The 10107-nt window shown below is 40.0% G+C and overlaps 1 protein-coding gene across 3 annotated transcripts; it reads left to right on the forward strand.

The window, feature by feature from the left end:
* Positions 1-581: 581 nt before the first annotated feature.
* gnb1b (guanine nucleotide binding protein (G protein), beta polypeptide 1b) lies at positions 582-10107 on the forward strand. Of its 3 annotated transcripts, none has more exons than XM_017408352.3 (11): positions 582-825; positions 5929-6034; positions 6147-6185; positions 6292-6398; positions 6526-6589; positions 7829-7991; positions 8084-8150; positions 8254-8455; positions 8582-8798; positions 8933-9044; positions 9297-10107. In XM_017408352.3, the coding sequence occupies exons 2-10, from the start codon at positions 5978-5980 to the stop codon at positions 9037-9039; spliced, it is 1023 nt and encodes a 340-aa protein (XP_017263841.1). In that variant the 5' UTR covers positions 582-825; positions 5929-5977; the 3' UTR covers positions 9040-9044; positions 9297-10107. The 3 variants fall into 3 exon arrangements, with proteins under 3 accessions (XP_017263841.1, XP_037831173.1, XP_017263840.1); XM_037975245.1 differs by lacking the exon at positions 9297-10107 and adding an exon at positions 4402-4597 and having other exon boundaries at positions 8933-9209; XM_017408351.3 differs by lacking the exon at positions 9297-10107 and having other exon boundaries at positions 8933-9209.

Consider the following 10107-nt stretch of genomic DNA (forward strand, 5'->3'; position numbering starts at 1 on the left):
GGGGGGGGGGGGGACTGGGGTTGTAATAGGCCCTATTACATCAATGTATTTTGTAATCTCATTTCATAATCCAGATTACATGTGAATCTGGAATTATCCACCACCCTGCTGAAATCATGACCATCACTTCCTACTCGAGAAGTTGGGGAAATTGTAGTCGGGCAGGTTTGCGCAAAGCAACCAAAGTACACGGAGTACTTTGCGCACCACATGTAGCAAAAAAAAAATAAAACAAAATAAAATAAACCAATTTGACAGCGTTAAGATCACGGTTGCGTCCCCGCTTGTTTAAATTAAAACACCCCAGTCGAAGCGGGAGGCTCTCCCCTCCGCCGCTGCTGCAACGTGGGGTTTCCCAGCGCCGACTGCAGGGTTACCGCGCCCAACTCGTCGTTCGATGGCCGCACGAGACTCATCAAACTCCGGGCAGGGCAGGTGCTAGGCTCGGCAGAGGTGAAAACCGCCGCCTGTCTTATTCGAACGAAGGACGGCAGCGGACGTTTGGAATTAGCTGCTTCCAGCGCGTTGTCGTCAACACAAGGCTAGTGGGTGTGATTCTCCCTCTCTCGCCCCCCACCCCCTCCTCCACCACCACCGCCGCCGCCACCTCCCTCCTCCTCCCTTCCTTCTCCGCCTTGGTTGTCGAGCTCCCCCAGCCGTAGCCTGCTTTCGGGAAGGGCTGCTCCTCGGAAAACTACGCTAGCTTGGCTTAGCTAGTTGGTGAGCTAGCGCCGCGGTGCTCGTTGATGCGTGGATCGGAGGAGTACGCCGTCTTGTTTTCCAGTCCATGCCAAAGCGTACAAATCAGGCGCGGGTTTGAATCAGGTAAGGTGGACGCCGAGCACAGCCGGGCATTTTCGCACGCTTTTGCCGGGGACGATTTCACGCGCGTTAGCTGGGGGAACTGTGGCCGAATCGGGCTGCCCGGGGGTGGGGTAGCATTAGTTAGCATCGGTTAGCTAACGTTTTATAATGAGCCTCTAATACGGGAGTTTCTGCAGGGGTGGTGGTGGTGGGGGGTGATAGCTGAGGGTTTTCTTTTTCTTTTTTTTTTTTTTTTTTGCAGAGATTGCCTCCCGTAACTTGCACCCAGTCAGTACAGAAAAAGAAAAAGGTTTAGCGCAATTTTAACGTGAATAAACTGTCCTGGGTGCTGTTTAGATAACTTCAACCAGTCAGGCTGCTGTCACTGGCGGCCCCGTGGAGGTGCTTTCTCGGCCTAAAAATACGGATCTGTGAACCCGCTGGATAGTTGTGTCATGAGGGAAGGCAGCAGAAGTAAAACAAAAATAAATAAATACAATGTACGCCAACTTCACTGTGTTTGTTTAAATGTGTAGCGTGCCGTTCTGAGACGTGAAAGATGTTGCACACTCGCTGGGCTGGAACAATAAAAAGTCCCGTAAAACAACATTTTACCGTCAAAATATCTGTAGGTGACGGAAACAGATAATCTGCCACTAAGAGTCCACTCTCATGTCGGCTGTGTTGCAAATTAATCTATATATTTGTATATAAACACCTACAGGATATGTAAAGCCTTACTCTTGTGGGTGCGTTAACACCCCTTTTTTTAAAAAACAAGCCTAATAATACTTTAGCCTCGCTGCAACAATGCATAGTTTTTATTCACTTTTTAATTTTTACTAAACGTATAGGCTTTTGCCTGCAATACAGTGGGTTGGGTATGAAAACATCTCAGGCTCTGTCACTGCATTTGTTGCTTACTGAAGTGAAACAGGCCATTACCGCCCGACCTTGCAGGGTTTTTTTCCTGTTTGTTTGTTTGTTTGTTTCAGTTTACAAGATTAAAAACAACCTGACAAGCAAAACACGCGGACAGGCCGTTAATTAGATCAGGCCGGGAAGCGTAGCGTTTTAACCAGATTGTCGGTGTGGAAGTAAGTGGATTTGTGCAGGCCGGTAAACAAGCAGGTTTTCAGGGTTTATCCGGTGCTCGCCGAGCTAACTAACTAGCGCCTCGGCGTAATTGCGGAAGAGCGGCGGAGCCTTCCCTGAAGTGGCCGCGGTTTCGTTGTTTTACATGGGGCGAACGAAGCTGTTTGCCTGGTTCGACCGATCACCCTCTCTTTTTTTCTTTATTATCCCCCCCCCCCTTTTCATCTACGAAACATCGACGCACAATCAGGAACGGAGCGGTGTGCAGTTTCCGCACCGAATAGCAGCTCTGCCCTGCCTACAGGCCTCGTCGTCGGGGCTGTTAGCATGTCGGCTAACTAGCAGACAGCAGTCTGCAAGATGGCGTTTAGCTGCATCCTCTCAGATTTCCATCAGTCGCTGCTCTGTGCACTTTGATTAAAACACACACAGTCCACCCCTCAGTTAGCCTTCCCGCACTACTACATACAATTGCCACAAAAAAATAAAAATGCCCGTCTTGAAATGGCACCTTTTGGTTATTCTGTCCCAACTAAGAGGAACAACAAACTGAAAGGATTATCTAACAGACATGTAAATGCAATGCAAATGATCTGATTTGTTTCTAACAGTGTTGTAGGCAAACCACACTGCTGCACACAGCTTCTACACCTCAGTGCTGGATAAATACAAGCACAGCAAACTTAATAAATATATCTCGTTTTCACATCTGTGACAAAAAACGTCCTTGTTACTCCTGATTGTACCAGCTCCTATTAATATATACATATATATTCGATTACTTTCAGTTGTCCATGAGTTTCGAAGATTGCAGATTTGCTTTTTTTTTAGTTTGTAAGAAGAAGAGGAGTCCAGAATCTGGTCATACAGGAGAGCTGAGCAGTGGTTATTAGCAGCAGCTGGAAATCCGGGCACTTTCACAAAGCAAGTGCCTGGATTTGTTGTTTTGTGTATAAAAGAACTGAGATTAGATTCATCCTTTTATAATTCTGAAAACATATTCTTAATGCCTACTCTGGCTTTGCTACTATTTACGTTAGTGGACATGGATAGGATTAGAGACTCATCGACTGCAGATTTCAGCTTTTAGGATTATGGAGTTGCTCAGTGATATTGCTGGTTATGTGCTTTTTTTTTTTCTTTCTGTGATCCAGCTTTAGACCTGTGAAACGTTGCATTATCAGAGTTTTAACAGTGCCGATAATCCAGCGGGTCCCTTGTGAGCAGATGTTGATATGTGCGCGCCGCAAGATATTTTAGTTTTCTGAACTGGCTGAAAATAAAGGGGACACCCTGGGTAGTAGAAGACCTGTGTACCCTTTAAGGGATTCGAAAACGGCTACAGAGCTGCGACTCCAAGCTGTTTGCCACTGCTCATTGTTTATCGTGCAGTCAGCTGACCCTGATCAGGCGCTTGGAAAGGAGAAGTGATGAGAGAGAGGAACTACTTAACTGTAGGCATCCACAGTCCTCAGTGGGAAGTTTTAGAGTTTTCTGAAATTTGGTGAGTCCTAAATTCAAAACTCTTCATTTTGAGCATAACTTCAGACCGTCCTGAGTTAATATCGGCCGTTGACATTTGAGCCATGCAAATCATCGAAGAGCATTATAAAGATTAATCACCTTCCAGTCATTTATGCAGCCGAGAGAGAAAAAAAACAGGCAGGTTTACGCAAAACAGTAACAATCGAGAGTTGCAACGGAAAGCTTCATGATTTATACATGATTTATAATCCCAAAGCATTTTTTTCCCAATATAAATATCACACTTTAAACCCGTATCAGACCTAAACAAAGGAGCTTTTTTACGTTTCTAACCACTGAAAACACTGCATGTGAGGACAGAAAACATGAGACCTGTGCTGCAGAATGAGTGGGAACGAGTTAAGGCCGCTGAGCAAAATAAAAAAAAATATTGATTTTTTTTTTTTTGCTGTAATTGACATTTGCTTAAAAATGAGTCCACAAAGACACCATCTAGTGATCCCAGTAACTAAAATAGTATATAAGCTTCCTAATCTACCTTTTAAATCAGAACTGTCTAATATTCATGTCTTCAGAAATAATCCTTTGTTTTAAAACCATTATAATTTTCTTTTAATTTGACTATTTTTTCTCTCTCTGCTGGCTGCCGTAGCACCAGGAAATCTTTCGTATAATGTTTGGTGTCATTGGGAAGTTTTCCCTTTTTTAAATATACGACTGGAGTTCCCGATGACTTCACTCCGCACTAATAAAAATCGAGTTTTTAAATTATCACTCTCATAAACAAAACTAGCTTGTTGCCAGGCCGGGTGATAAATCGACAAATTTCAACAAACTACGTTGAAGCTCTAATAATTCAATATGGAAATATTCCTCATTGCATTTATTTTTCTCACACTATTGAAGCATTGGTACAGCGAATGAGCTAAAAATAGAACTCGGCAAAGTTGATTTAACTTGATTGAAAATTTCAAAATAAAGTTAGAAATCCTGTTTTCAGATGTTGTCTGCTTTCAGAGGTCCTCAAGGTGAAGATGGCATTGTAAACACATTCCATGACACGTTTATAAGATTAATGAACGTAAGAAGATAATCTGCGTTAGAAAGGTCAACCCATCAGCAAATCTAAAAGGTGATGTAGTCCGGTGAAGAAGACCGGCGGTCTTGTCCCGCAGCCTTCAGTTTCAAAGGTGTACTGACTGAAATACACCAGGTAAGGTAACGGGGAAGGCTAAATGAATGGTCTGTTGCTTTTTAGAGCTTTAAACAATTCTGTATTTAATGTGTTTCATTAGCTCCAGAGTTTATTAGGTAATTTAAGAACTTATTTTTTCATATTGGTATTGTCAAAATTTACTTTGTCAGACGCAAAGAAGTCCGATCTTACAGTTTATTTCTGGGTCATTCAGTTGGTTAAATTTTCAGTTCTTTTTACAGACATTCTTAATTTGTTAACTATCCCAGCTTTTGCATTTGGACATAGTTGTATGTTTGAGCCTTTTTGATTTGTTTTAGAAAGTAGATTTTCTCATTGTAGTTTGGGCAACAAAACTCTTTTTCTCTATAATTTTAAACACAGAGACTGCAGATACAGATGTGTTCCCAAATTGAGGTTTTTTTTTTATATACTCTTTAATAATTATTACATGGATGTGAGAACCAGGTTATATCACATTATAACTAGTCTTCAACAGATCAGTAACCATGTTATTGCAACAATTAACAGTATTTAAATTTGATCACATCTATGCTCGTGATTAATTACCACCGCAGTGTCTTTATTAAAAATAATGTTTCATGGCTTTAAATTATTAAACTCTACTGTTTATTCTGTTAATTCAACACGTCCAGGAAAGCTTGTCATATTTGCAGTTAATACATGCTTTTAAAATTTGAAGATTTAACTAATTTGTATATTTTTATTTAGTTTTTCTTTAAAGTGAAATCTCTTTTTAGTGAAGCCCTCTCCTGCAGACCAGTTTAAGTTAATCTCTAATGTTATAATAAACGTAACCAAAGTCGTTTTTCTAATAAAAAAACATGTTCTGTGTAAAACAAAGTGTGTTTTTTTTGCTTTGATAGCAGTGAGATGTGTTAGTTTTAGGTGGTAATCCATTATCACGACTTGAATTTAAATATATTTTTATTAGATGAACTTTGTGAGGGCCTCGGGGATCTGTATTAATATAAGTGGCTTATTGATCACTTGGCAAAAAATTCTGAGTACCCCGGGGATTGAGGTCAACGGGATAATGACTGCTTTTTGGATCACTGGAAAGTCATGCCTTAACAGGATTTGTCTGGCAATCTGAATTGTGTGTCAGGACACACTGACATTGGGGTGTGAATGTAATATTGCACAATGAGATGTACATTATCCATTTTTGTATTTAGGTATTTTTTTAAGTTTACTATTAAAATGAAGGAGTACTTCATGTTACAGTTACGCTCGTCTGAACTCACCTAAAATACAATGTGTTGCAAATTAAGATTTGTGTGAAAGCGTGCTTTTAGTTTTATCACTTTTATCTGCTTGCGTTTCAGATCAAGTGCCCTGGTAGCTGGAGAAAGGTAATTAAAAAAGAAGAATAAAATGAGTGAACTGGACCAGTTACGCCAAGAGGCAGATCAGCTCAAGAATCAGATCAGAGTGAGTAAAAGAAAAGACAATGTTTGTATCTGACATTATATCTCGGTTTATGTTACCTGAAGAAATTGTGCACTAAAATTCCAATTTCTTTTTTCTTTTTTTTTTCTTTCAGGATGCTAGGAAAGCATGTGCAGATGCCACACTATCACAGGTATCTTTTCACTTCATTTTGGCCTGTGGGGTTAAAGCTGCATGGGGGAATACACTCCAAATGAACGCGTTGTCTGAAACTAACCAGAGAGCCGAATGGTTTGCAGATCACAGCTAATATTGACCCCATCGGCCGAATCCAGATGCGTACAAGACGAACGCTGCGAGGTCATTTGGCTAAAATCTATGCCATGCACTGGGGAACAGATTCCAGGTAAACAGACTTAAAACATCAAGCTTTGACGGACTTTTATTTTCTTTTTGCAGTCTTTTTTTCCCGCCTAATCTGTTGATACTGGAAAAAAAATGTATGCAACAACTTTGATTTTGCTCTTTTATAGGCTCTTGGTCAGCGCCTCTCAAGATGGCAAACTCATTATTTGGGATAGCTATACCACAAACAAGGTAGTTTATTTTTCTTCCCTGTCGAGTCGTGTAAAAGGTAAATCTGTGACAAAGGGTTGAACCTGTAGAAAAGGCATCTTGGTGTTCTGATACAATGTTCTTTTTTTCCTCTATAAATAACAAAGATGTCTCTTTTAAGCAAAAACACACAGCCTAACACTCAATAATAATCAGTAAATTGATGAGTAATATTGACTGTTGCATATTTTGTGACATCTTCATACAAAATTAGATTATAATTAGAAGAAAAATGAAGTCGGTCCATGCTTAATTCTTTTTTTTTTTTTTTTAACCGAAGCAGTTCCAGTGCCAGGTCAGGGCGGGTCTAAAACCAGTTTGATGTTACTTCTAGCTTAGAAATTCCTTGTTTCTCCTCAGCCGCATCATTTCATCCCATCATCCCTTCCAATATATGTTTGGCTCATTCTCCAGTGTCATCTGCTTTTCTGTAGAGGAACACATTCCAATAAAACATACTGGTTTTACCTGTGAACTCGCGTCTCTACGTTGCACATCTAGTTTATGAATGCTATTTTAAAAAGTATTCGGTTCTTAAATTTAGGTTCAAACTGCAGTTTATAATGCAAGCAAGTAGCAAGTGAACTTAGCAGGAATATGAGCGACAGTCTCCTGTTCTTCCCTTGGTGCTTCATCTCAATGTTTCTGTTTGTTTGGTCTCCGATTGTGATCTTTTTCAATATGGCAATCAACATTGGAGCTGTATGATATTTGGAAAACTTGCAGTGTGCAATATTTTGATATCGATTGTGATAAACCCAGATTTTCCTTCACTTTTTCTCCCGTCATCGCCATCATCTAAACCAAACCAGGTGTGGATTGACCAAATATTTATTAACATAATCATAAATCATAGGCATAATGGCCTATGATTTATAGCAGTCCTTTGTGATATCGTGCTCACTGATATTGTGATGACATACATTTTCAACATATTTTGCAGCCATAATACGTATTTTAAGGTAATTGTTTAGTTGCTTTCATAACCTCACCTCCATCCTCTGACTGAAGCAGTTTTTTTGCTCCAGCTTGACTAAAATATAACCCATATCACAAAACTTCTGTTGTAGGATAGTTTCAGCAGGTGATTGGCAGTGACTAGTGTTTGTGGAAATTCTTCCGTTAGAATCCTTCAGATGTTTTCTTCTAAAATTACATTTTTGCTTGAAAGTGTTTACTCCTAATTAAATCCATTTATTCTGTGTTTTTTTGTTTTAATAGGTTCATGCCATTCCGCTTCGATCTTCCTGGGTCATGACTTGTGCATACGCACCTTCAGGAAACTACGTGGCCTGTGGCGGCCTAGACAACATCTGCTCCATTTACAACCTGAAAACCCGCGAGGGGAATGTACGTGTGAGCCGTGAGCTCGCAGGACATACAGGTATAGGATTCAGTTTTCTTTTGTTATGTACCCTTTTCATTTTTTTTTTTACTGTAAATCCTGAACTTCTCCACTGATTCTCCGAATACCAGGATACCTCTCCTGTTGTCGCTTTCTTGATGACAACCAGATTGTTACAAGCTCTGGAGATACCACTTGGTAAGCAAAACGATCACTGAAGCTCTGTATTCTAAGGCCAGGCATTTTGAGGCATAAGGGATGGGAAACACTTTATATAAGAGTGTGTTTTTATGTCTTCCAGTGCACTTTGGGACATTGAGACAGGCCAGCAGACGACCACATTCGCTGGTCACACAGGTGATGTAATGAGCCTGTCTCTGGCCCCCGACTCGCGGGTATTCGTCTCTGGTGCTTGTGATGCCTCCGCTAAACTCTGGGATATTCGAGAGGGCATGTGCAGACAGACATTTACTGGTCACGAGTCTGACATTAACGCCATCTGTGTAAGTTAATTCAAGCTATTTGACCCAGTTTTTACATCATCATTGTAGTTAACTCTTATGTATTAATACTTCTTTTGCATATTTATGTGTGTTCCTTTTTTTTTTTTTTTTTTTTTTTTTTTTTAGTTTTTCCCTAATGGCAATGCCTTTGCCACGGGTTCCGATGATGCCACCTGCAGGCTGTTCGATCTGCGAGCTGACCAGGAATTAATGATCTACTCTCACGACAATATCATATGTGGCATTACCTCTGTTGCATTCTCAAAGAGCGGGCGCCTTCTCCTGGCAGGATACGATGATTTCAACTGTAATGTGTGGGACACACTAAAAGCTGACCGTGCTGGTGGGTAACTAGACATATTAACAGCAGGCTTGTGGCCGTTCGGCTGAATTGTCCCGGTCATATTGATGCTGTGTTCTCGTGCTACAGATTTTCTGACAACTGTGGTTCTTTTTTGTTTTTTTTTTATTCTTTAGGTGTGTTGGCCGGGCATGACAACCGTGTTAGCTGCCTGGGGGTTACTGATGACGGCATGGCGGTCGCAACAGGATCCTGGGACAGTTTTCTGAAGATCTGGAATTGAAGCCTGTAGGTTCTTTTGTTGTTGTTGTTGTTGTATTTAGTGAGCTCTCTTAAGAGTCCAAACGACCAAAGGTTTGGGCTCCTAGATAATTTTCTGTTTTATCTCTGTCCTAGTATGTTTTAAAATTACTTTCATAAAAAAAAAAAAAAAAACGCCCTGTGAGCTGGCCAGCAGAAACCCCTCCATCAAATTTAATTCTTCAAATCTTAAAGTGGTTTTTCTTTTTTTTTCCTTTTTTTTTTTTTTTCCTTTCCCAGATGTTCTTATAACTCCAAAGTTGACTGGAAGACCATTACAACTTGAGAATGTTCACAGCATCTTCTTCAACACTGTTTAAACTGACTTGGACACCACAAAAAAAAAAAATACAAACAAAACAAACAAACAAACAAAAAAAAACCGAAGGGAAACCAATGCCTTTCCTACACAAAGAAGAGCACAATTGTTTATCACCTAGTTAAGAAAGGATCTCCTGTGGTCTCAAATCAGAAACTTGTGCATTCCTTCTCGGACCATTTATGTTACCTTGAAAGAGAAAAACAACACTATCATCCCATGCAAATGTGTGCGTCTTGAAAGCAAATGTTGGAGTGTAATTGTACAAATTATTTAACTTTTTTTTTCTTTTTTTTAAAGATTTCTATTCTGATGGTTTGTTATTCTTGATGGCTTTCTCTTTTGTCATATTACTTTAGTGGTTTTAGATATGTTCGAATTACAGCTTGTCCTTGTAATCCAGGTAAATCATAGAAGATGAGAAAAACACGCAGAAGTAAAAGCTTGGATCATATTACACGAGCAGCTTTTGAAATGTCCATAATGTATTTATATTCTAGCTGTTTTTGTTCCATCACAGCTTTTTGCACATGAAGCTTTGCCTCTCAACTAATACTATGTTAACTAACCAAGCACATGCTATAAGTTATGAATGCTCATTCCAGTTAAAAAAAAATGGAGTTATGAGGAAAATTATCCAGTTTAACCCCCTTAATTCTTGTATATGCCTTTTGGCAGGATAGGGTGGGATAGTGAGGTAGTTGCCAAGTTAAAAAAAAAAAAAAAAAAAAA

The sequence above is a fragment of the Kryptolebias marmoratus genome, linkage group LG4, assembly GCF_001649575.2.
Source record: "Kryptolebias marmoratus isolate JLee-2015 linkage group LG4, ASM164957v2, whole genome shotgun sequence".
Lineage (NCBI taxonomy): Eukaryota > Metazoa > Chordata > Actinopteri > Cyprinodontiformes > Rivulidae > Kryptolebias > Kryptolebias marmoratus.

Bases quoted from the DNA above. Each gene is read 5' to 3' on its own strand.
- gnb1b (XM_017408352.3), top strand. From the start codon at position 5,978: ATGAGTGAACTGGACCAGTTACGCCAAGAGGCAGATCAGCTCAAGAAT. The intron at 6,399-6,525 runs GTAAACAGACTT...GCTCTTTTATAG, and splicing joins CACTGGGGAACAGATTCCAG to GCTCTTGGTCAGCGCCTCTC. The intron at 8,799-8,932 runs GTGGGTAACTAG...TTTATTCTTTAG, and splicing joins ACTAAAAGCTGACCGTGCTG to GTGTGTTGGCCGGGCATGAC.